At 37.8% G+C, this 27,128-nt stretch overlaps 1 protein-coding gene across 1 annotated transcript; it reads left to right on the top strand.

The window, feature by feature from the left end:
* Positions 1–409: 409 nt before the first annotated feature.
* On the top strand, positions 410–27,128 carry SLC35A1 (solute carrier family 35 member A1). Its single transcript, XM_032339091.1, has 8 exons — positions 410–518; positions 2,061–2,238; positions 16,699–16,858; positions 17,028–17,180; positions 21,112–21,178; positions 23,313–23,489; positions 23,933–24,067; positions 26,196–27,128. Exons 1-8 carry the CDS (start codon positions 416–418, stop codon positions 26,321–26,323), a joined length of 1,101 nt encoding a protein of 366 aa, XP_032194982.1. The 5' UTR covers positions 410–415; the 3' UTR covers positions 26,324–27,128.

Below are 27,128 nucleotides of genomic sequence, written 5' to 3'. Positions count from 1 at the left end.
AACAATACAAGAGCAAGGTGGAAGTTACAAAAGTTGCCGACAGTAGTTTCTATTACTTTACGGGTTCTGAGGGTTTCTAAACAGCCTGGACAGGCGTAAATCACTAACTTAATCCAAGTCCTATTTGCGGCCAAAGCTCCTTGGTGAGGACTACAATTCCCAGAAGGCAACGCTCTGCTCCCTTGACTCGGCTTCCTTAGCCGGCCGGGAGATGTAGTTTACAGAATGACACCTTCGACTTGAGTTTTATGCACCTGTCCGCACAGACTAGGCCGTAAAGGCCTCTCCTCCATCCGGGTCTTCCCATTTTCGGGGGTAGCTCGGATTGCTGAGCCTAATCTTGGTGCCAGGCTGGGCAGGAAGTCGGCTGACAGTCGGCCGACGAGGCGCTCTAGGCCGAATGATTTTCGTCTCTATGACCACAAGGAGGCGGTCTCGGGTGTCCCGAGGACGGCGCGCGGAGGGGGCGTGCGTCAGTTCCGCGCGGGGCTGTCGGGGAACCATGGCTGCCCCGAGAGGTGAGGTTGGGGGCCGCCGGGACGGGGGAGCCTGCGAGGGGCGGTGGCGCACGAGCGTCACCACCTGTCCGCGCCCGCGGGGCTCCGGGGCCAGGCGGAGGCGTCGGGCAGGAGGAGTTTGTTTGAAGCCGCTCTGTGGCGTGAGCCGGCGCGGCCGCCTGTTAGGGCGGCGCGGGGCAGTCAGCCTCCTGCCGCGGCTGTCTTGCCCCAGCCGGACTCCGCTCGGGGCCGTTTGGCTGCCCGAGACCGCGCCTGCCCCGACGAGCTTGCAGTGGGTGGGAACCAAATTCCGAGGCCCGGGCTGCGGCGGACCGGGAGAGGGGCCGGAGCGCAGGTCCGGGGCTGGAGCCGCATCACCCCGCGACTGGCAGGACTGGGCTCTGTCCCGGCCGGGGTCGTCGCGGCTGCGGTCTCTTCTGCGCCTTCTGCCCTACGGATGCTCAGAGGCTTGAGGGCATGCTCCGGGCGCGGAGCCCAGGCAGCGGCTGGTCCCTGTAACAGCCACAGAAAACATCACTGGGGCATTGAAGTTCTTCCCTGGAGAATGTTGTATGTGGTTAGAAGGAACACATTGATATTTTGGGTGGAGGGCGAGATCCACCGCTTTCCCCCCAGGGATGACACATTAGAGTAAGCATATCTGATGACTAATTGCCTTTTCTTGAGATTGCTTCTGATTAACCCCGAAGCACTTTGTTTTGCTGAGTGGGGTCCTGAATTTCTGGACCTCAGAGCTGTAGCTAGGACAGGTTGGGTGACACCCGGATTCCTTCCCCACCCTCTGGCACAGAACGTTTGGCTTCAGCTCTGAATAAATGTTAAACAAATACTTAAAGGATGTTTTTCTGCATGGGTGCCAAGTTATTTTCCTGGTTGGGGAACCCACGTTTATTATAAAGCCCTGCCCAGGGGCATTGTAGGCATTCTCCCATTTCAAGTAAGTCCAACCTTAAGAGTCTTTTTGCAGCAACACAGGAAATAAGAGGAAAAAATAGAACTGTTTTGATAAATAACATAGGATGGGGACAGCAAGATTAATGATGGACAGAACTTCAAAATAACAGAATTCATCTGAAATAAATACTGTAAATTGCAGTAATTTACAGGTTTAGGCTTAATGTCAATAAATATTTGTTGTGCCTTAGCCAAAAGTCTTATATGCCCACTATAAATGTATCATGCCAACATTATATTATAAAGATATATTGAAATATATCTTCTCTTTTATATGAAAGAAATATATGTAATTTATTGTATCCCGAACTAGTGTCAGTATGCTACATAATCTTGCAGTTGTGGCATTCTCAGGAACAAAATCTTTGCTTACCTGGTTGATATTTAAAGTCAGCTGTGTTTTGTGTATGCGTGTTTATGTTCATGTATTTGGAAAGTATTGTTTTGAAATAAATTTTTAAATGCCATGGGTTTTAGAAAGTATTTTGTGCTTGAAATTGGGAAGCATTTTGAGGTATAACATCAGATTAACTTCTGTATACATAATGCTGTTTACTAAATAATATCTTTGTTGCACATATTTTCCAGAAAATGTCAGTTTATTATTCAAGTTATACTGCTTGGCAGTGATGACCCTGGTGGCCGCAGCTTATACCATAGCTTTAAGATACACAAGGACATCAGACAGAGAACTCTACTTTTCAACCACAGCCGTGTGTATCACAGAAGTTATAAAGTTACTGCTAAGTGTGGGCATTTTAGCTAAGTGAGTATAAATATTTTTTAGTATGTTAAATTGTTAATTTTCCACTTAGTTAACGTATTCCTTTATTAGAAAATTCAGGCTACATTTAATTGTTCTAGAGCTGTGTTTCTCAACTTGGGCAGTTTTGCTCCACCGGAGATCTTTTTTGGTTGTTTCCACTTGGGTGATGCTACTGGCATCTGCTGGGTGGAGGCCGAGGATGCTGCCGAACTTTCTACAATGCACAGAACGGCCCTCTGCAACAGAGAATCAACCAGCCTCACGTGTTAGTAGTGCTAAGGTTGCAGAACTCTGCTCTAAACCAGGGGCTGACAAATTATGACCTTTGCGCCAAACCCTGTTTTCTGCCTCCTTTTGTTGCAGCAGAGACTGTGTGGCTCACAAAGCCTAAACTATTTACCATCAGACCCTCACAGAAAAGAATGACTGACTTCTGTTTTAGAGGCATATATGATAAAAATAGTTTATGTTTCTTGCATGTTTTGCATTGTAAATACTAGGCATGGTGCTAAGTGCTTTTCATATATATCATGTAATTTAATCTGTATTTACCTGTTTTACCTGTACAGCATCTGAGGTTCCTCAATATTAGTACTCACTCATTATCGTTATTGCTCACTTTTCTTAGTATGTGGCAGCACTGGGCTTTGAATGCGTAACATCGTATGAGACTCATTTTAGCTAAGGATGCAGTGTAAGAGAGGTTCAGGAATAGGGGTTTTGGAATGACACAGACTTAATTTTAAACCTAGATGCACTGGGATTATGAGTTTGCACACATCTCTTAACCTCTCTAAGCTTTAGTTTCTTTATTTTTTAATTGCAGAAAATAATAAAGGGTTGTGAGAACTAAGTAAAATTTCGTAGGAAATAGCATTGGGGAAAGATTTATGAGATGCAGACCCTTTTGGGTCATATGGCAAGTGAGGATTCATATAGGTTTCAAGATGTGAGTTCGTGAGAGCAGGGTACCAGTGAGGAATAGTGTGTGTGTAAGCTTTTAGACAGAAAGAAATTTCATATAAGCACTTTTAAATTTCATTTAACAAACACTTATTGATTTCTGTGTTATGGTTTTATAAAAGGTGTTGAATATACGAGTCTGAATGAAAGAGATATGGTTTCTCCTTGCTTGGAGCTTAGGCTTAGAAGAGAGAAAGTAAGCCAGGAAATACACACATGATGACATAAATCATGTGAAAAAATACTCTAAAAGTGGTTTGTGGAGGGAGAAAGGAAGAGAAAATTAACTTGAGGCCACATGGTGGCAAGCTTTAATATATTTTGAGTTTTGGGGCACCTGGGTGGTTCAGTCAGTTTAGTGTCTGCCTTCTGCTCAGGTGACCAGCTCACAGCAGGGAGTCTGCTTCTCCCTCTCAGACTGTCCCTCTCCTCTGCTGGTGTGCATGCGTGCTCTCTGTGTCTCTAGGGCACACATGCTCTCTCAATAAAATAAACCCTCAACTAAATAAAATCTTTAAAAAATTAATTCTTTGGGCTGAGATACTGTGGCAGCTTAACTTGTTAGGTTGCAAGTAGGGTGAAATCTCAGACCTTTCACAGTTTCTTAACAAGATTCCTTTTTATGGAAATTAGGCTTTCTTCATTCTGGATAATGCCAGGTAAATGGGAGGTCTTATTGTACCTTTAAAAGGCAGCGTTCCAGAGGCAAAAAATCTCTGTTTAAAACTCTACAACAACTTCTACATAACAACCTAGGAGTTTAATAAAATCCTAAGGCTTGGCTTCTTTTAAGACAAATATACAGATATTGGAAGAAGAGGGATAAGGGAACCCATCTCTTCTTTTTAATCCCCCAAACTCCCTGGGGAGAAAAAAATTGTGACCCAAGAATGAAATAGGACTGTTAGGCATGACATCAGCCATTTTAAACTGTAGGGTCAAATCATGATTCAGTTGTTTTGTAACTGTCAGGAGTTTTTAAAAACCAATGTGCAAAAAACCCACAACAAAACAAAACAGTGAGGCCTTTGGTGTAACTCAGCCATTGAGCTGTGTTCTGTCAATCCACCTGTATTGGCTTTGTTTTACTTTGATGCTTTTCCAGCCTTGGAAAGCTTGGTGTGTAGTGTTTCTTACTCTTCAGTTATTCAGTATTATGGGTATGGTCAGTTGTAGTTTACTTTGTGGAAACTTTTTTGGAAGTTACATAAAAATCACAGAAATTTCTAAGAATTCACCAGGCAAGTCAAATGATGGTGCTGAAATAACAACAGTGTGGAAAACCAAATACTGTACTTGATCAGATCTTCCTCATCAATAATTAGTTGCTGCGGCTGTCACCCACCTAATGTAAAGGCTTACAAGAGAGCCTCTTTTATGAACCTGTATCTGCATAGTACACAAGACCAGGGACAACCAAGAAAAGTAAAGAATTATGACATGCATAGTTTTAGTAGTTGGCATTTGACATTCTATGGCTAACAAGAATTTGGGGGTCAAGAAGAATCATTTAGAGCATACGGAGTTTCTAAGTGGAAAAAGCACTGGAAAAATTTACAAAGCATGAAACTAAATGCATTTGAAATTATTGGATTTTATTTTATTTTATTTTTTAAAGATTTTATTTATTTATTTGACAGACAGAGATCACAAGCAGGCAGAGAGGCAGGCAGAGAGAGAGGAAGGGAAGCAGGCTCCCTGCTGAGCAGAGAGCCCCGTGTGGGGCTTGATCCCAGGACCCTGGGATCATGACCTGAGCTGAAGGCAAGAGGCTTTAACCCACTGAGCTACCCAGGCACCCTGAAATTGCTGGGTTTTAAAGTGAATATAATTTTTATGGAGAGTATGTTAGTAAATTTTCATGTGCTTATTCAAAACACATTGGGAGAAACTAAATACCTGCTATTCATAACAAGAAAATATTTTATTTTTTGGAATAAAGAATTTACTTAGAATAGTCAGAATGCCCATTTCTTAGAATGGTAAAAAAGCGAAAGAGAAAGGAGAATGATTTCAATGTAGGAAGTCACAGATTGATCTTTACAAAATGAAAGGACCCTGCTGGTGCTTCTTAAGCAGTATGTGGTGAGACCTGGATAATGAAACTAAAGCCCAGCTATCTGGGAAAGATATCCAGAGAAAATGTTCAAAGTTGGTTCTAGACCTTGAAGGGACAACTGGCTTATATTAATAAGCTGTTAATAACTGTTCCCGGTTGGAAACAGTTTGGAATATGGAGAAGACGAATAAAATACATGGCCAGACTCTGGGCTGCTAAAAATGAATTGAACAGTTAAGAGTTGCAGCAAATGAAAGACCCAGTAACTTTATATTTGTCTTTTTTATTTAATCATGTGAGGTTTGCAAAGAAGTAAAAGATTTTCTAGATACTCTTCATTCTGTCATTTCTTTGTACACTTACTAAAACTGGTAACTTAAAAAAGTGGTTCAGAGGCAAATAGGATGTTATATAGTTTGTCAAAAGTACAGGTTGGATATTCCTGCTTTATTTTCTGTGATGGAGAAACTTAAAATATCAGAAAATATTTGTGGTAAGAGATTAGATTTTGTTTTCAAATTAGAAGCAATACTTTATCACTTCAGAGAGGATAACAATTTCAGGACATTGTGGGAGAATGTGAAAGAATTATATTAGAAGTAACTAAAAGTTTATATCTTAAAAATCTTCTCTTCAGAGAAGAAAAAGAAAAAATTAGATCCTGGTGATAAAGTAAAATTTCTCCCATATTGTGAAAATAAAGTTAATGTAAAAAGTAGACATGTTACCAAATTCTGATTTGAAAATTTTGGAGGGCAGGAAAAGGGAAAAAAAAGCCTGGAACTACTATTTAAATGGAAAATTAAAAAAAATTATTAAAGGAAGTACAGCCTTCTTCCCTTCTTCCCAGTCTTTATCCCTATGATAAAGTGTAATAATTTTAGAGAGTTGACATAAATATTATTTCTGAACTTCAGTTTTATCTGAACTATGCAGAGCTTTACCTCATAGACCAATCTTCAGCTGTTTGTTTATTTAGTATGGTCTCTACAGTAATGCTCTTTGCTCAATAATAAATTTAGTCATGGCTAATTGTTAAAGTACATATCTTTTTATACTATGTAGAGATAGGGACAGAGACTCAGGAAATTTCTCGAAATTCTTAGTGTCTTGCTCATAATTAAGGTTCACTTACAGAGAAACAGATCACTGCCATATCCAAACAATATGTTTCCCTTCAAACATTTTAAACATGGTCATGCTTATGTCTGTTTCAGTGTGTTATTAAAAGATGTAATGAGACAGTCAGGTGCATTCATTTATTCATTCAGTCATTTATCAAGCCCTAGTTATATGCTCAACACTGTTTCAGATGTAAGAAGTATAGTTGCAAACTACAGAGGCATCGTTCTGTCCCCATGGAGCTTATAGTCTAGTAAAAAACCAGATATTAAGCAAGTAAGTAATAAATTTGTGGTGTTAAGGATAAATAGAGGATACTGTAAATAAGTATAATAGAGGGTTTCCATTTGGGTTGGAAGGCTTTCTCTCTGAGAAAGTTACATTTAAACCTAGACCTGAAGATTGAGTAGAAGTTGTGTAGGAAAAGAGAATAGAGAGGGCACAAAAAACAGTGTATTTCAAGTCCCCAAGGCAGAAAAATTCTTGACTCTTAAGTAGCAACAGCAGCAAATCAGTATGTCTGCAGTGTTGTGAGAAGGGAGTGGTGCTAAGATGAAGCAGGTGAGGTCTGCAAGGTGTCAGGAGGAATTCCATGCATGGTCTGTGAAGAATTTTGGATTTAGATGCATTTGGAAGTAATAGAATGGTTTAATTCAGGGACTAACCATGGCAATCCATTTAGCTTTAAGAGTCACATTGTTCTTTGAGAGAATGGATTAGAAGAGTGCCAAGAGTTGGAAGTAAGGAAGCTTATTAGAGGCTAGACATAATGGCCTACTATGACAACCCAGAATGAAGAGAAGCTAATGGATCTGAGTTGTGTTCTGGAAGGAGAATCTGTAGGACTTGGTGGTGGGTTTGGATACACAGTCGATCTGTATTTTTCATAGTAGTTGTGTTCTATGAAGTCATCATAGACACTGAAGTAGTGAATATTGATCTAGTGCTCCTAGGGGAAAACAGTGTTAGTTAGGTTCCTGGGAGCCTCACGTCACAACATTTTCATCAGCCAGTCAGTATATAACCTTATTTTATGTGTGCTCCTGTTTAAAGACACCTTATTTAATATATGTTAATCTATTAGCTTTGAGCTCAGAGCCAATAGCACTGTAAGTCATGCCTAAAGAAATCTTATCTAACATCTGTTTTCTCCTTAAGGCACATTATAGCTGTCTTGGATTTGGATAGTATGTTTGGGGGCCATTTTAAACAGAATTACCACCAGAAAGCCCCAAAGTGTGGAAAACGTGGCACTAAATAGACTACATTTGCTTACAGTATAAAGGCCGAAACAAAAAGGCAGAACGTTGTCTTTTTTTTTTTTTTTTTTACCTTAGCTGGGAATGTGGGTATTAGGCAACTCGCATTTTTGGCCTCTCTGTACTTGTCTGCCTGTGATTGTAAGAGCGGCGAGAATATTGATTTTGGGGTTGCAAATACACTTTAGCAAATAGGCAGATTCACACATACAGAGCTCACGCATAATGAAGATCAAGTACAGTAGGCGAGGAAGGGAGGAGATAAGAATCCTATCCAGGTTTCTTCATACGAAAAAACTGGGTAAATAGAGTTACTTTTTTCTGAGGCAGGAAGAAAAGCAGATTTTAGGGAAGGGGATATCAATACTTTAATTTGGGGTAGATAAAATATAAAGTTTTTAGTGCCTCTGAGACATCCAAGTAGGCTATGGAGAATAGGAGCTTGCATGGATGAGTCTGGAACACAGAAGAGAGGTCTGGGCTGGAGAAATAAATATGGATGTCTTTATCACATTAAGTATTTAATCTCATGGGATTAGAAGAGATTGTCAGAAGAGAGTAATCTCATAAAAGTATTCTCATTTTCAATGCCCTTTAACTCCGTATACCTTAAGGATTCCTATTTCTTGGACCAAACAACCAGAAACCACAGAACCTACATAAAGAGGAACACAGTACTGGGTGCAGTATGTTTAGACGAACGGAAGTCAGCTTATTTTAAAAATAACGAGTCTGGTTTGAGGCAGTGTCCTACAGTTTTATGCGTTAAGTGAAGCAGACTAAAAGCTTAATTTCAACCAAGTGCCCAAATTAGGTAAATTAGAATATTTAGGTCCTAACAATTTAAGCAGAGGCAGTTGCTCCAGAGATGGTTCCTGGTGAGCTTTGGAGATCTAAAGTCTAGTCACTCATCTCTTTGTCAGAACTTTGAGATTGATAAGGGACTAATTAATATAATCTCTGTCTAATAAATTTGACCTGACCAAATGGATCAGCAAGGTTCCAGACTCATGTTTTAAATGAATGGGCAGTTTCTCAGGATTTGAGGTGGTAGGGAGTTTGTATAGCTAGGGAATCCTATTGGGATAGAAGTCTTGTTGGCAATGCAGGTCACATGGCAGAGACCCCATTCTCTCTGGTTCTTTCTCTTCCTTTTCCTCTTTCCTGGGGTAGTAGTATTTGAGGTTGCATCCTCTGAAGCATGGGTATTATTTGATAAAAACTTTTATAGTCTGGAGGGTATGGCTGACTTGCTGAAACACTGGAAGACAACAGCTTAATTTTAATCTCAAATCTTTTCTTTGCCCAATTTATATATAGTAAAAAACAAATTCTAAGTGAAATTCACTTGAAACTTTCTGTGTGATATGTTTAGGATATTTAACTTTTTAAAGGAAACATAGATTTGCTTTGGTGAGGAGTGCAGTGTGTATTGGGGCTGCAACAACTATGGGTTAAATTTATATTTCTTCAGGAAAATAGTAAAAACACATCTTTCAGATTGTGGTAAGAGAACAGGAGGCAGAGAAATGCATAGTTTGGTGTGGTCTCCAAGAAAACTGGGCATTAAATGTGGAAAATATTTACTGCTATAATATATAATGTTGTAAGCTAAAATGCCCAAGAAAAACCAAGAATAGTGCTTCTTTTTGGCACTGTTGTGAAAATTGAGTTATTGAAAACACAGTGAGCTGATATCTAACTTCTTTTCTTTAGAAAGCAAGAAACTACACTCTAGAATACAATCTGTTAATCACTGTCAAAATGTGTTATGTAAAAGGCCAAACATCTTTTAGGATTGCAGCAACTAAATTTGCTGCATTCAGACATTCAGGGTTGTTCTGTTGAGAGTGGCAGGCTGCCAGAGCGATGGTGTTACGGAAGCATTCTTTCCTGTCTCCCCTCAGAGGGAAACATGCAGGTAAATACAGCCAGTTTTCATTTTCAGCCTTGTACCTCTCTTTTAGTTGTAGGTATAATTTCATCTTCTGTGATGAGAAATCTTAGGCTGAGGAAAGATTTATTTGCCAAAGATACCTAGAAAGTGATTAGCAGTGATAGGATTAGAAGATGTTCCCTGATCTCTAATTTTCAAATTATGAGTCTTCCAGAACAGTGAAATAATTGAGTAGTTTTTGATTAGCTATGTCAAAGATAAGAATATGGTAGCATTGTTAGACATTTCAGTAATTTTCAATTTTATTTTTTGCTTTTTCTCTTATTTTTTATTTCTGAATGCCAACATTTTGCCCATGCATATTTTATATTCTTTCTCTGTATATATTTGTGCATTTTTCCCCAAACTATTTGAGAGGGAGTATTTTTTTTTTTAAAGATTTTATTTATTTATTTGGCAGACAGAGATCACAAGTAGGCAGAGAGGCAGGCAGAGAGAGAGGAGGAAGCAGGTTCCTTGCTGAGCAGAGAGCCCGATGTGGGGCTCAGTCCCAGGACCCTGGGATCATGACCTGAGCCGAAGGCAGAGGCTTTAACCCACTTGAGAGGGAGTTTTAAATAAGATGCCCCTTTGTCCCTAAATTTTAGCGCGTATTTCCTGAAAACAATGACATTCTGTTACGTAATCATAAGATACCCAAATTGGGACATCAGTATTTATACAATACTGTTATTTAATTGACAGACCCAAGGCAATTTTGCCAATTGCCCTAATGTCCTTTAGTAGTGAAAGAATTACATTTAGTTATGATATCTCTAGCTTCCTTTAATTGGGGCAGTTCTTCCATCTTTCTATTTTTCATGTCTTTGACATTGTTGAAGAGCATAGTCTGTATATCCCTCAGTTTATGTTTATTGAAAGCTTTTTATGATTAGATTTAGTTGTATTTTTTGTTTTTGTGGTCAGAAAGATCACAGAAATGATGTGTCCTCAGTGCATTGTATCATCAGGCATGCAATCTATTTGCCCATCACTGGTAATTTAATTTTGATTTGATTAAAGTGCCTTCTAGCTTTCTCCACATAAAGTTGTCAATTTTCTCTTTGTAATTAATGAATATCTTGTGGAGAGATACTTCATAGGTAAGTCAATACCATTTTTCCTATCAGTTTCACTTAGATTATTACCCATTGATGTTGCCAAATGGTAATTTCTTAATTCTGTCACTCCTTGTACTTTTATTAGTTGACCTTCTGCTCTAAGAAACTTTCCCTTTCTTTCTGTTTCTTTCACACACACAGAACATAGATTCATGGATTCATTGTATGGGCTGGAATACATTATCATTATTTATTTTGATGCTAAAATTATCTCAGGGCAGTGGGATCTTCTTAAACTGCTTCCTGTTTTTTTTTTTTCATATTTTCATCAATCTTTGAGCAGTTTATTTAGCATAGGAAGATATTTAAGGCTTATCTTCTACTTTACCTGCCCCAATCCTGAAATCATACATTTCTCAAAGAAGCCTTGTTCCTTTTTTTTCTTTTTTTGGAGAGTGATATTTAGAATCACTAAATCACATAATCTAGACACTAGGTGTGCCCGTTGCTTCTGGGGTATCGTTGCTTCTTGGCCCCTTCAGTAGAGGAAGGAAATATACATATGTGTGTCCATATACACCTATTTCTGTACTTTTGTATGTATATGCATATGTCTGGGGGTATAACATGAGTTATAGATTTTTTGATACCTATAATTCTGATCTAATACCATAGTTTATTTTAAACTTTCCTTTCCATATTTGTGTACTTCCTTAATGGTGACAAGTCTAGCTTCCGTTATCCTTAAGATATTTATTTGCTCAGTCTTCAAGTACATACATAAATTCAGTTTCTAACATACAGCTGTAAAAAAAACTAAAGTTCAGTATTTGTATGTAGTTCTTTTTGCCTTTAGTTTTAGAGCACATAGTAAAAAAGACTTTCTTAAAATACTTGGGTTACTTCTCTTTTTTGTGTAATTTTGTTACTCATTTAAAAAACTGACAGGTTTTATTTATAATTAATTTTAGGTTTTCCCATCCTTGTTGATTTTACTTTAATTTACAGTAATTTTTGGAATATGAAATTATACTTATTGCAGTGAGCTAGAACCAAAAGAAAAGGAGTGCAGGGAGGAATTAATGAATGGCTGCTTCAGTAAGATTTAAAGTTTAAATCAGTAAGATTTAAAGTTTACATGGTCTAATTGGTGAATTTTAATTACATGCACTTTGCATGTATACCTGATATACGCTGTGCTCCACTTAACTTTTTCCCCCCTGCTTAAATATTTTTTCTTAGAGATTGTTCCATGTCAGTTCATAGAAATGTCTCATTCTTTGCAAGAGCAGCATGGTGTTCTATTATATGGATGTATTGTATGTACTAAGCTCTGCTGATGGGCATTTTGGATTTTTGCAGTTCATATTAATTTATCTTTTTAAAGATTCTATTTATTTGACAGGGACATTTATTTGAGCAAGAGAGGGAACACGAGCAGTCTTCCTGCTGAGCAGGGAACCCCATGCAGGGCTAGGGGTTCATCCCAGGACCCAACGGCAGCTACTTGATGACTGGGCCACCCACGTGCCCCAAGGTTGTTTGCGTCTTTCTACATATACTGTTGTGCATCCGTATGATTACATCAGATCACTTTTAAATTGAAGAGGAAATTACTAAATCCTGTTTTGGGGGGTTGGGGACAGATTTGCAGTTTGATGTTGCAAAAGTTCTATATGTGATTAAGTTGATTTTAAAAATTCTTTGAGTTATAAATTACCAGTTTCTAAGTTATAATCTGATTGAAACATAAAACAGTATAACATTTAAAATATTTTGGCTTTTCAAACCAGTTACTATAGCAGTTCACAGGAAAATTACCAGTTAGCTGTATGCATTACTAAATGCTATCATAGCTATTAAAACTGGTAGTTTTTATTTAAATTTGTCACTTGTGGGATGAAGAAAAGGAAGTGCAAAGCTTTTACATTGTCTTAGAACAAAGTCAACTTTTTATTGTTTGCTATTCACCAGTCTATAAAGACTGAGTAAACCTAGCAGGATGTGTAAATGTACTATAGTTTGGGTGTGGATAGTAATAAAGCAAATGCATTATGTAAGACTGGAGAAAATATTTTACTCCAGAAAAATTATTATTTTAATTATTTTTTATTATTACCTAGAATAATATAGCCATCAAATACTTACTACATTATAGATTATCCAATCCTATTCTGTTTCTCCTGCTGGGTTTACATTTTCTTTTTATTGCTAAAATTTGGTTTATATTTTTTCATAACTTATTACTACATGTAATGTTAGATCCAAATATTTACTTAACCTTTTAGACTTCCTTTTGTTTGTTTCCTTTCAAACTTTTCTACTGTTTGCAGTCACTCTTCCAGAAGACCAGAAATACTGTTCTTCTAATACAGTCTGTAACACTGGGTTTTACATTTTTGACTGCCTCTTTGTACCCATGTTGTAATGGGTTTAAGGTTATAGGAAGGAAAAAAAAGTCATGTACCTTGTTATGATGGGTATTTTGTCCTCAAATAGCCTCATTATTGGTGTTTATATCTAGGCCTCAAAGTCCTTTATGTGAGTTAATCATATTTAACTTTACAGATGATAAGAAATTTATAAATAAGATTTAACTTTAAGCTCATGAGTAACGTCTGTGTTCCATTTTGCACAGTGCCTTGGTAACTAGCCAAAGAATTGATTATACCTACTAGTAGTTCTTGTCACGTCAGGAGCTGGAAGAATGAGGCCTGCTTTTTGACCAAACATAGGTCAGAAAGAATTGCTTTCAGTGGTTGTTAGGAAATGTTAGGGTGGGGGCGGCGGTGGGGGAGGCAGCCGCAGAATTTCTTTGGGTAACAAAAGGTTGCACATAGATTCTATAACAGTGATAAAAATCAAAACAAATTGTTCAAATATGAAATTTAATGGGAGACTGTATCTAAAGAAATTTTGTATGTGCTTTTTGATTATACCTGCTCTTTTTCTTATCTAGCAATGTCATTTATAGAATTGAATTTAATATATTTAGTTTTGTGGGGTTTTTTAAAAGATTTTATTTATTCATTTGAGAGAGAATGAGAGAGCACAAGCAAGGGGAGCTGCAGAGGGAGAGGAAGTAGCAGGTTCCCCGCTGAGCAGGGAGCGTGATGTGGGGCTTGATTCCAGGACCCTGAGATGAAGGCAGTCACTTGACTGAGCAACCCAGGCATCACAATACATTTGCTTTTAACAAAAGGTACTTAGTAAAAGATTTGATTTCTAAGCAAACATCAGAGCAGGAAAATGGAAGGGAAAATCGCCTTTGGTTTTTGTGTGTTCCTTTTTATAGTATATTCAAGGCTGTAGTATATTTAGAATTGATTATTTTTGTTTAATAGTAGAACAGTAAATGACTACTAGTGTTTCTGGAAGATGTGTTATTGTTATTTTTCTCAGTAGTGCTCTTTTTGGGATTTTCTCCTTGTTCTGGGGAGAGTTTGTAGTCTCCCCCAAGGTGGTGTGCGTTCCTTTTCATATAGATGCACCACTGTGGTGCAGAGCGTGTTGAATTTGGCAACAGAGGAAGACCTGTAACGAAGAGGGAGGTCTTTTGTTTTCATGACCTCGGCCAAATTTCCTGTCATACTTAAGCATTTTCTTGGGGGGTGTACTACAGTGGCTAGGCATGGGTAATGAGTTTGACATTGTGGACTCTCTGCTCTCCTTCAGAATATGTGTAATTATTCTTGCAATATTTAAATATGACAAAATTCAGTTAATAACTGTTGATTCTGTTAACATAGTAGAGGTTCACTGTGACTGTTATTAGCTTTGAGTTGAAACAGATCTTTCTCCTCACAGAAATATCATGGTCCTGTCTCTTAAGGATGTTGTGAACTACAGTTAGGACCCTTTTGTTAAAGACCCTTTTTTGCTGCTGATGCTTATTACAAAACTTTTTTTTTTTTCCCCAGGAAATTTTCAAGAGGGGAAATAACCACATTAGCTTGCTCCTCCTGAGAATAGTTAAGAGCACGTATAATCACTCTGCATCAAGTAGCAAACTTTCTGTATATTAAATATAGTTTACTTTTGTTGTTATTAGTAAATTATTTCCTGCAAATTTATAGTTACTTCAGTTTTATGGGAATATGCTTCTATTTATTGTCTGTTTCATAGCACTGATCTAATTTACAAAGAATATTGACCTGAATTCCTTAGCTCCTATTTCAAGTGACTTCCCTAAGTACAAAACACTTTTTCTTGTTTGTAATTTAGATCTATTATAATTTTTAAAAACCTTTAAAAATAGATATGCAACCTAATTAAAATAACAAGGGTGAACTTGATATAATGGCAGTTAAAGTGGGAGGGTTTAATTTTTTTTTAATTTTTTTTTAATAAACATGTATTTTTTATCCCCAGGGGTACAGGTCTATGAGTCGCCAGGTTTACACACTTCACAGCACTCACCGTAGCACATACCCTCCCCAGTGTCCATAACCCCACCCCCCTCTCCCAAGCCCCCCTCCCCCCAGCAACCCTCAAGTTTGTTTTGTGAGATTAAGAGTCACTTATGGTTTGTCTCCCTCCCAATCCCATCTCGTTTCATTTATTCTTCTCCTACCCCCTTAGCCCCCCATGTTGCATCTCCACTTCCTCATATCAGGGAGATCATATGATAGTTGTCTTTCTCTGATTGACTTATTTCGCTAAGCACGATATCCTCTAGTTCCATCCACGTCGTCGCAAATGGCAAGATTTCATTTCTTTTGATGGCTGCATAGTATTCCATTGTGTATATATACCACATCTTCTTTATCCATTCATCTCAAAATGTTGAAAATAGAACTACCCTATGACCCAGCAATTGCACTACTGGGAATTTACCCTAAAGATACAAACATAGTGATTTGAAGGGGCACGTGCACCCAAATGTTTATAGCAGCAATGTCTACAATAGCCAAACTATGGAAAGAACCTAGATGTCCATCAACAGATGAATGGGTTTAAATTTTTACAGGTAATATCAGCAATTCTGGATTCTTGTCTTATTTAATATGCTTAAAAACTCCTGGAGCTTTGGGGCGCCTGGGTGGCTCAGTGGGTTAAAGCCTCTGCCTTCGGCTCAGGTCATGATCTCAGGGTCCTGGGATGGAGCCCCACATTGGGCTCTCTGCTCAGCGGGGAGCCTTGCTTCTCTTCCTCTCTCTGCCTGCCTCTCTACTTGATCTCTGTCTGTCAAATAAAATAAAATCGTTAAAACAACAACAACAACAACAACAACAAAAAACTCCTGGAGCTTTGACCAGAGGTTGATGATGGTAAACCTAATTGTCATATTCCCAAATCAAACTTGTAATTGTTTTCCTTTTATGCAGTTGTTGGCATGTTTCTTTGAATCTAACATTAGTTGAAAATTATAAAAACAAAATAAATTTGCTAAATTACATCAGTGGACCTTAACATATTACAGCTATTCTGTGTGTGAAGGAATCTTATCAAAAGGACACTGTTGGGGCACCTGGTTGGCTCAGTTGGTAGAGCAGGTGACTCTTGATCTCAGGATTGTGAATTTGAGCCCCATATTGGGTGTAAAGATTATTTAAGAATAAAATCTTAGGGGCGCCTGGGTGGCTCAGTGGGTTAAGCCTCTGCCTTCGGCTCAGGTCATGATCCCAGGGTGCTGGGATCAAGCCCCACATCGGGCTCTCTGCTCAGCAGGGAGCCTGCTTCCTCCTCTCTCTCTGCCTGCCTCTCTGCCTACTTGTGATCTCTCTCTCTGTCCAATAAATAAATAAAATCTTTAGAAAATTAAAAAATTAGGGACGCCTGGGTGGCTCAGTTGGTTGGACGACTGCCTTCGGCTCAGGTCATGATCCCAGAGTCCCGGGATCGAGTTCCGCATCGGGCTCCCAGCTCCACAGGGAGTCTGCTTCTCTCTCTGACCTCCTCGCTCATGTTCTCTCTCACTGTGTCTCTCTCAAATAAATAAATTAAAAAATTAAAAAAATTAAAAATTAAAAAAATTTAAAAATTAAAAAAAAAAAGAATAAAATCTTAAAAAAAAGTAGATGCTCTTTAATTTTCTTTCTCACCCTTTTGTTTTCAAAGAGAAACTGGTAGTCCTGGTAGATTCAAGGCATCTTTAAGAGAAAATGTCTTGGGGAGCCCCAAGGAACTGATGAAGTTAAGTGTGCCATCATTAGTGTATGCTGTTCAGAACAATATGGCTTTCCTAGCTCTTAGCAATCTGGATGCAGCAGTATACCAGGTAAGTGGAGGTAAAGGACAACGAAAAGTGTAGAATCTTAAAAAATTTTATGGTTAAAAGATTTTTATTAATGCTTTATCACTTTATATTTTTCTCCATAATTCTGTTAATATCAAGTATTTGTGTCAGAGACTGTTACGCATTCATCAATTCATTGTTTTGTTTCTAGGTGACCTATCAGTTGAAGATTCCCTGCACTGCTTTATGTACTGTTTTAATGTTAAACCGGACACTCAGCAAATTACAGTGGATTTCAGTTTTTATGCTGTGTGGTGGAGTCATACTTGTACAGTGGGAACCAGCCCAGGCTACAAAAGTTGTGGTAAGAAACAAAATGCTCCCCAGAACTAAACCAGAAGACTTCTTTAATAAGTCTTGTAACACTTTAGACAGTCACATTGATGAATGTAGCACAATTACATTTCTTTGACTGAAAATAACCTTTGCCCTACAGATAGGCTTTTCTTGTTTTTACTCCCTTATGATAATGAAAGATAATATGACTCATTGGTCTTCTCTGCCCCCTTTAGTCTTCTGGAGGGGAATATGCATAAAATATGTTGAGAGATGGAAGGTACCTTAATATAACCAACCCCCTTTGTTTTATGGGGACAAAATTGAAGTCCAGAGAGGTAAAGTAACTTGTCCAAAGTTACACACTGAACAGGTAACCTGTGACTAGACTTGTGCCAGTTTCCATAGTTTGTATGTTCAGAACTCACAGGCCTCTTTTAGACATCTTGTAAAGAATGCTGAGCAAGGTTTTCTCCATCTAATTTTCATCTCTTCCCTCAAGTTTTTGTTTGTTTTTTTAATCTTTTTGTACATACTCCCACTGTCAGTGGTAGGGATTATGGGGTAGTAGAGTTTTTACTGATAATCAGTAACTAAAATAAGGCCAAAAGTGCCTTCCTAATTTTTAGTTTGAGTTAAATGTTAAGTTACATACCTGATCTCTTTTTAAAGTGTAACATACTTTATAGATTATTTTCCCAGAGAAAATTAGGAAGTGGAACTCCAGTGAATGACCTTTTTGGAGTTACCCTCTACAGCCAAATACTCTTTAACTTTTAGCAAATAAAAGACCACAGTTCTCCTGTACATATAAGGAGACTGGGGAGGAACAGAAAGCTTGAGGAAGTCTAAAGCCTAAAACTAGGTGGAGGTCCCCCTCCCACCCTAGAAAATGAGATTTAGATGAATATTTATTATTTTGACATGATATTTATAAACATGCATATATTCTTGGTGGTATTTCAAGATAGTGACCAAATATTCACTGCACATTTAATTGTTTTAGGCCCTCAGAGAAATAATTTATTGGGAAGTAAGGCAATCAGAAGTTTAATATGAACGTTAACACTTCACACCGTTAGAAAAGATGTTAGGTCTATGTATACAGCTAACACATGTGAAAAGCTCAGTAAGCTAAAGCAGAGTATAGGGCAGCTTTCCTACTTTTGGGCCACTATAGAAAATTCTTTCATATTTTAAGTGAAGTGTAGTTTCTTGTAACTGCCTTATTGTTTTTTATTCTTTTCAGAATAACTCAAATCCCTTTTAGCTGTATATGATGATCATTTGAATTTTTGAGGACATTGTCATACCACCACATTAAAGGTTGTAATCCAAGTCTTTTTTTCCTCCCCATTGAGGCAGCTTTGTTTTTTTGCTTAAGATTTTATTTATTTGAGAGAGAGAGAGCATGAGGAGAGGCAGAGGGAGAAGACAACTCCTCACTGAGCAAGGAGTCCGACACTCAACCGACTGAGCCACCCAGTTGCCCGTTTCTTTCTGTAATAGAGTTTCTAAAGATTTCTTGATCTTTGGCTTGCCTCAGTACTTACCTTGTATTTCTCTTCTAGGTGCATTCATTTGTTTTTGTTCCTCGGTAGTCTTAAAACTTCCCACTGTCTCTAGATGTTGACTGAACAGTGTGAGGTATAACTTGTGAAGTCCCTCCTTTGTTCTGAATACTAGAGACTTGTTAAATTAGCCTGTGGGTTTTGCGGAGAGGATAGCCATTCTGTAACTGACTATACACAAAGTTGTTTCACACACATATATTTTATCGCTAATGTGTTATGTGCAGTGGGCTTCTAAATCAAAATGCAGGATACTATTAACTTATTAAGAATATCTTGTTAGTTTTGGTTCATTGTTCAGGTCTTTGAGGTCTTTCCAGACTTTATTATCCATTATTAGGTTTTTTGCATGTTATGTGTTCTACAGATTTGAGAAATGTGTCTAGGTCTTCCCTGAAAATTTAGGACAGGATAAGAGTTCTGTGGCTATACTTTTAGATCTCTCTTTAGCTGGACTTTTTTTCCCTCTTGCTTAATAAATCTTCCCTCTCATAGTTTTTAAAGGACCTCCCAGGAATTTGAGGGTGCATTAGTTGAGGCTGTTCTGGCTTGAGGTCTCTTAAAGGTTGTAATCAAGATACTGGCTAGAGGTGCAGTCAACTAAGACCCGAGTGTGCCTGGTGGATATTTCTAAGGGAGCTCATTCATATACCTGGTAGGCTGGTATTAGTTGTTGGTCTAGCTTGATTTTATTCTGTTAGCACTTTGCTGTATGAGAATTCACTCAACTCTAAATAGACTTGTATGGCTACTCTCACTACATTTGTCTTGTTCACAAAAATACTATGTAAACCTGTCAGATTTCTTGCAAAACACTGTCTTTATGGAATCCCCTCCTCACTTACACTAACCAGGAATCCCTTCATAAGAAAATTTGGTATGTCTCAGTTTAGGGAAGCCATATTGTGTTCCAGTGGTGGCCATTAAACTTTTTTTTAGAGAGAGCGCATGTGTGCAGTGGGAGAGAGAGAATCTTAAGCAGGTTCCACACGGGGTTCTATCTCACCACACTAAGATCATGATCTAAGCCGAAATCAAGAGTCAGACACTTAACTGACTGGGTCCCAGGCGTCCCCATTAAACTTTTTAAGTTAAGTCATCTGTTCTAGCATTTTGCTGGTAATCTACAGTAGCAGTAACAGCTGCAGTCACTTATTACCAAGCTTTCTCTCTCATTTAACATAAAGCGATACTCTCCTTTATTCTGAATAAGGTATGTTCTTGTCATAGTATAGTCATGTATCTCAACTCTTTAGTTTCAGTGTTACTATTGAGACAGTATTTATTTCTGAGGAAAGACTGATGAAAGCCCGAAGATTAGTTTAGGGAAGAAAGAGGAAATAAACTTGAAATAAGTTAGGGCACATACACATGTATCTTTTAGCACAGAATTAGGATTATATTCACTTGTCAATTTCTCCTATCCATGAACTACTTAAGAACCAGAACTGTGTCTCTTCATTTTTTTCTTTCCTTTTTTTCTTTTGAGAGAGAGAGAACACAAGTAGAGGGAGCTACAGGCAGAAGGAGAAGCAAGCTCCCTGCTGATGGGGGAACTCCAGCCTAGGACCCTGGGATCACGACCCAAGCCAAAGGCAGACACTTAACCAACTGGGTCACCCAGATGTCCCTATCATTTTCCTTTTTTTTTTTTTTTTTTTTTTTAAAGATTTTTTATTTATTTGTTTGACAGAAATCACAAGTAGGCAGAGAGGTAGGTAGAGAGAGAAGGGGAAGCAGGCTCCCTGCTGAGCAGAGAGCCCAATGTGGGGCTTGATCCCAGGACCCTGGGATCATAATCTGAGCCGAAGGCAGAGGTTTTAAACCACTGAGCCGCTCAGGCGTCCCTATCATCTTCCTTTTTATTCATTTAGTATATAAGAGGTATATCTAGTACATAGCAAGTAGGGTGTTAGCATTTGATAAAAATTCAGTAAAGTAGGAAAACTTAAAAGTCATTATGTCATCCTGTTACAGATATAATGTGTTAGGGAATAAATGAGGTAAACTGTTATCATTTCCATGGTTGATGCTATCAGGGCCCTGAGTTAGGGTGGTGGCAGAAGTTAAAATTAAGAGGTAGACTGACTATGCAAAATGCTGTGCTAGCTTACCTCTTGCTGATAGGAAACAGGCACACGTGTTCTGGTAAGTATTCACCATGGCTACAGTTTGGGGGACACATGTTGTATCTTAAGTGCTTTGGTTAATCTCTGGGATGGCCTTTTGTTTGTTTCTGTTTTATTCTATAGGATACTGTGTCTGATGTGACATATCCTTTCCAGAGAAACATAACACAGATTTTTGGATTTTTGTAGCATCTGTTTACTCTCTTAGATGAATTCTATTTGTTAGTCACTAATAACTTTCAAAACATTATTATTGCAGGTGGAACAGAATCCCTTATTAGGGTTTGGTGCTGTAGCTATTGCTGTACTGTGCTCAGGATTTGCAGGTAAATCATAAATGTATTGTTTTAGTCTGTTAAAATTTTTTAAAAACATTAAACTCTAAATAGGGATCTAGTTTATCTTATTTCATCGTAACAACTTTATTCCCATAGGCTTATTCTCCTACTTACAGAGTTTTGTGCCAGTTGTTACTTACTTTCAGGAAATATGTGGAATGGCAGTGTTTCAGTTCAGACCTCAGTCCGTATTCATACTTAGTTACCTAAGAATATACATCATGCTTACCGTCCTCGGTCCAGCTAAGAACCCAAAAGTAAATGAGCAGAGACCTCTGAAAATGGAGGAAGTTAGCAGTGAGAAAGCTTAAGTACCTCTTTCCATTTTCCTGGAAGTGGCACTTTCTTCAGGCAAGATTCCTTAAAGGGTCTATGTTGCCAGCTCAGTATCTGATTTTCCCTGTTAACCTCAGGTTCTTCCTCTGCTTTAACAGATTAGGAATTATGGAGTAGGGAGAAAAGGGGATGGGGTGGGGTGGAGAACACCTCAGAAAGATTAACACATACAAGTAACAGCCAAAAAGGGAGGGACGAGAACCAAAGTCACTAACATCAAAGTGCAGTATGTGTTTTAGAAATAGTTCCAACAGAGGAAAGCCTGAAAGGTTTTTTTTTTTTTAATTTTTTAAGAAGATTTTATTTAGTTGACACAGAGAGAGGGAATACAAGCAGGGAAGTGGGAGAGGGAGAAGCAGGCTTTCCACTGAGCAGGGAGCCCAATACAATGGAGGGCTCGATTCCAGGACCCTGGGATCATGACCTGAGCTGAAGGCTGCCACTCAACTGACTGAGCCACTCAGGTGCCCCTGAAAGTTCTTTTTAATAAAGAGTGTATTAGTTATAGCTGTGTTTTTATTATTAATCTTTATTTGTGCTATTTCAAGAATTAGGATTCTTTTTACTTTTGACTAGGAAAGTAGGTGGGATATGGAAGTGAAATATTGCTCTATGTGTGATAAGGGAAAAAAATCCAAGTTCAAGAATATACTTAATGATAGCGTCATGCTAAATTTGTATTCTAGGAACCAGCAAATTAGAAACAAAAACTGAGTTACCCAAAAAATAATACGCTACTAGACTTTTGGCACTACTCTGAATAAATAAATGTTTGTGTCCAGCATTCTATTTAGTTCAACCTTTCAGTACACAACTTAGGAAATGGTGGGTGGTTTAATATCCCTTTATGCTTGGAGTAACTGAGCAGGTAATAATTAAGTGGGTTTCCCAGATAGAATATTAAAACATGGGAATAGGAATAGCCATTATGTTTGTTTCCATTTTCTGATTTTGTTTAACACATATTTATCAAAAAACAATCTTGTTTTTCATTGGAATTTTTAGTTGATTATTATTTGGCAGTTTTTAAGTCTGTAATTAACATGGTATTTTTAATGAAAATCTTTGATGTCCCCATATACCCCCTAAGTATAAAGCTTAGAGCAGTGGTATGTGATTTGGGATATATGTGGTGAGGAGTCATTTCCTCTTTTGGAGTATCTGGAAAACATATGGACCTCAACCCCAAGAAAATGTATGGAGACACGAAATGTATTACTTCGGGAGTTTGTGGTCCTTCTGACATTGTGTATGAACTTGGCTTGTGGAACCATACTTTAAAGGAAAATGGCTTCCCTCAGCAAGTTTTATTTAAATTTCATTTTGGTTGTGTTACTCTGAAAAAATCCCAAGTGGTGATTATATAGGTTATTGTGCAGAGTTTTCATTACTGGGTAGATATTACAGGGATATGATTAAGAAAATTGTCTCTAATAGTATAGTTTTCTAGCTGACCAGAGCAAGTCTATTATTGGTATTAACAGAGAGCTGCTGTGATCTATCTTACTGCTATAATAAAGGCAGAAACTGTTTTTAATAATTTGAGTCTCCTGTTAAATGTGGGTTGGAAAGTTTCCTTAGTTATTAAATTTAATAGCTCTATAAAAATATACATTGCTAATGTTTTATATGCCACGTCACAACCAACAAAATAAATATGCTTTTGAAGTTTGGTCCCTGAATCATATACTTTATATTATCATACCTGTGTTATTGTTCTAAATGAGAGGCATTTTAAATTAATTTTTAGTAGTTATCTTTAATATTTGTCTATCTTTTTTTTCAGGAGTATATTTTGAAAAAGTATTAAAGAGTTCAGATACTTCCCTTTGGGTGAGAAACATTCAGATGTATCTATCAGGGATTGTTGTGACATTAGTTGGCGTCTACTTGTCAGATGGAGCTGAAATAAAAGAAAAAGGATTTTTCTATGGTTACACATATTATGTCTGGTTTGTCATTTGTAAGTATCCAGGAATTAAAAGTTCTGGGTAGTCCTCTTTTCAGAAAAAGTTGTGTTTTAAGCCTTTATAGCATTTTGAAATTATTCCTCTGATACTGTGAACACCGGTTTGAAAATGTAATTTTGGTTTTATTGACTGACTTTTGTGGCATAGCTATCCCAAAGCAATTTTGCTTTCACAATCAAAAGTATCTAATGTGTTAGCAATAAATGTGTACAATTTAGTAGTAGACCACATAGCTCTCTGGGCATGTGAAAAACAATGTTATTTTGTAGGAACTATTACTCGATTTTAGTACAAACTCTCTCAGATGGCTACTTGCAAGGAAAATAGTATTTTCCTAGGTAAATTAGTATGACATCTCTGGGCGTGAAAACTGCCTCACGATCATAGAATGTTTCATTATTTGAGTGTTAAGATTTTATTTCTTTGTGTATACAAGTTCTTGCAAGTGTTGGAGGCCTCTACACTTCTGTTGTGGTCAAGTACACAGACAACATCATGAAGGGCTTTTCTGCAGCCGCCGCCATTGTCCTTTCTACTATCGCTTCAGTGATGCTGTTTGGGTTGCAGATAAGTATGTCTTCGTTTGTATTTGAAGTTTTTAACGTAGAAGAGCTTCCCACTTGTTGATTCACTTCATCTATTCTTAAATATGGCAGTTGGTCATATAGTGTTTACCAAAATTCTTCCTTTAGTTTCTAGTTGTATGGGACATGGATCAGCAGTACTGAGGTAGCTGCAGCGGTCCGCGAGCTTATGCTGGGGCGGGTGCTGGTTCTTCTGAAAGTGAGAGGGCTACGGAGGAGTTCTTTCGTAGTCAGGAGCTCCCCATTTCCCAGGCTTGAGATCCAAGACAACTTGAGTACTTCTTACTTCTGGGTGAATCCAGTGTGGTTAGGTATGCGGGGAAATGAGTCCAAGGACTTCACTGTAACTGCACTACTGTGAGGAATCATTCCCCAAACAAGGCTCTCCATGATGAAGAAAGAACAGAAAATTCTTTCATTTCCCTGAGTTTGTACCTTCCTAACTTTTGGACGTGGGTATAAATTAGTTTGAAGCAAATTCCAAATCTTAATTAAAAATCTGTTTCATTTAATATGTAATTAATACAGATTTCATTACTATAGCTGGCATTCTGGCACCTTCACTGCGCTAGTCCTTCTAGTATATATTCCTGTAGCCTGCACCCAGCATTAAGTTGGCTTCTGAATTGTTTAGGCAGTGATGTTGATTTAACATTCCATGGTGCCGTAATAATCATTTTCTTTACTGATCAGTTATACTCAGTCTGTTAAATATTGATGTTAAAAAAATAAATACTGACCTATATTTATGTTTGATTTTAAAATTCATCCTTGATATAAATGCAAATAGAGGAATGCCAAGCTTGTAATCTCAAAAAACTATCTTATAGTATGGTTTACATCCTGCCTATACCATTTTTTAGTTGTGCAGCCTTGAGGAAGTTACTTAACCTGTGGCTTAGTTTCTTCATCTGTACAATGGGACTGGCAGTATCACCCATCTGCTAGGGTTGTTTCAGGTGAAGTGTTTAGAATGGTGCGTGGCACATAGTAAGTATTCTGTAGGAGGCCAACCACTTACCATTCTAGTATCAGTATTCATAGGTCCTTTCATAGATGTATTTCTTACCTGACTTGGGTGAACTTTTATTGTAGTTCTGATCCTTCCTTAGCTCAACAAATCCTTATGTTTTCAGTCAGTGTCCTTATTGATGGTCAAGGAAATTAACTAGAACATCTTAGCTGTCTTCCTTTTTTTTTTTTTTTTTTAAAGATTTTATTTATTCTGGGTGCTAGGTGGCTCAGTCATTCAGCCTTTACCTTATGGCTCAGGTCATGATCCCAGGGTCCTGGGATCAAGCCTGCATCAGGCTCCCTGCTCAGCAGGAAGCCTGCTCCTCCCTCCCCTACTCCCCTTGTGTTCCCTCTCTGGCTGTGTTTCTGTCAAATAAATAAAATCTTTTTTTTTTTTTTGGAAGATTTTATTTAACTGGACAGAGAGCAAGCACAAGCAGGCAGAGTGGCAGGCAGAGGGAGAGGGAGAAGCAGGCTCCCTGGTGAGCAGTGTCTGACATTTTATACATAAAATGCTTACTTGTCAAGTTTTAGACAAGCTGTAATTTCTTATCCTGATTTTCAGGATTAGGAATTTTTTTTAAAAAGCTAACAAAAAATGGAATTGTACTCAATAAATCACCACCTCATCTCTTATTCAGAGATCTTCACTGGTTTGAGTCATTGGTCATTTAATCTGGAATTCTGCTCAACCACCTTTAACTCTAAACTTCCGCAGGTTTTTAGTACCATGGAAAAGCCATATTCCATTGCTTTTCTTTAAATTAGCATATAGAGAAGTTAGTACAGTCTTTGTCAGTGGTCCGGGACAGGCATACCTGTGTTCTTGAAAAGCATGTAGTCAGTCCCTTGATTGTTCCTTTTTTGGGGGTAGGCAGGGGTGAGGGTGGAAGAAGGATGGCCTGAGGGACGGGTAGCTAGAGTTGACTATCTTTCTAAACCTTGCCATCATAAAAATACAACACTGAGATCTATTTCCCATATGATCCAATGCTACAGACCTATAACTGAAAGATTTCAAAATTTAAAATTGATTATTGTTATATAATTTTAAGGACACAAATACATATTAAGCCTTTTTTTTTTTTCCATTCTTTTCAGCACTCACCTTTGCCCTGGGCACTCTTCTTGTATGTGTTTCTATATATCTCTATGGATTACCCAGACAAGACACTACATCCATCCAACAAGGAGAAACAGCTTCAAAAGAGAGAGCTGGTGGTACGTGATTTCAGCCTCAAAAGAGATTCCTACCAAGACTAAAGAAACTATCTGCATTAAACTAGAGCCTTAAGTCAATCCCAGAAGATAGCTTAAACAAAAAAACAATATGTTAACTGTGTCATAAGAATTAAGAGGAAAACTATCTGAGTGAATTGCTACAAAGATTTAATGTGGCCTGTTTTGGGTCACGCTGTTTTGTTTTAGAATGAAAGAATTTTATTATTGTACATATAATGTAAATAAAAAGTATGGAGAGGTGTGGTGTTTAAAAAAAAAAATCACGTGAGGATAACAATATTCAAGTAACAAGGTTTGGGACAAGGTTAAAGGTTCAAGTGCCAAAGCCATTTCTGTACGAACTGTTTTATTGTTCTGGTACCAGGGGAGAAGGACCATTCCCTCCTTGTTCTCCAATTCATGTACAGTATTTCATCCCAGCAGCAGTAATGACCTAGCTCTTTTCTGACAAAAGATAGGCAAAACCAAGATAGGCTAGTTCAGAAGCAAACTGAATGTGTAACTTCTCAAACTGAATCTATTTCATGCAGACAATGACTTCTAGGTGGTGAATGAGTACTCCTGTAAGTGCTGTATTTGTGCCATTCATTGTCTGGATTCATGTTTCTTTGCGGTTAGATGATCTACTTTTCTTCAAAAAATATTTCTAATGTCACTTTTATACTTTTTTTTATACAGTATGTTTAAAACTATTGGGCTGTCAATAATTTGTGAAATTTCAGTGTTTTTAAAAAAATTTTCTATAATGTTAATGGGAAAATTCAGCAATAAACTTAATTTATTTATATGAAA

Source organism: Mustela erminea, chromosome 4 (assembly GCF_009829155.1).
Source record: "Mustela erminea isolate mMusErm1 chromosome 4, mMusErm1.Pri, whole genome shotgun sequence".
Taxonomy (NCBI): Eukaryota; Metazoa; Chordata; class Mammalia; order Carnivora; family Mustelidae; genus Mustela; species Mustela erminea.
Note: the sequence above shows the minus strand (reverse complement) of the source record. Positions and strands in the feature narration are given on the sequence as shown.

Coding starts and splice junctions, on each gene's coding strand:
- SLC35A1 (XM_032339091.1), top strand. CDS start 416: ATGACCACAAGGAGGCGGTCTCGGGTGTCCCGAGGACGGCGCGCGGAG. Junction 17,181..21,111: donor CCCAGGCTACAAAAGTTGTG/GTAAGAAACAAA, acceptor TTATTATTGCAG/GTGGAACAGAATCCCTTATT. Junction 21,179..23,312: donor ACTGTGCTCAGGATTTGCAG/GTAAATCATAAA, acceptor CTTTTTTTTCAG/GAGTATATTTTGAAAAAGTA.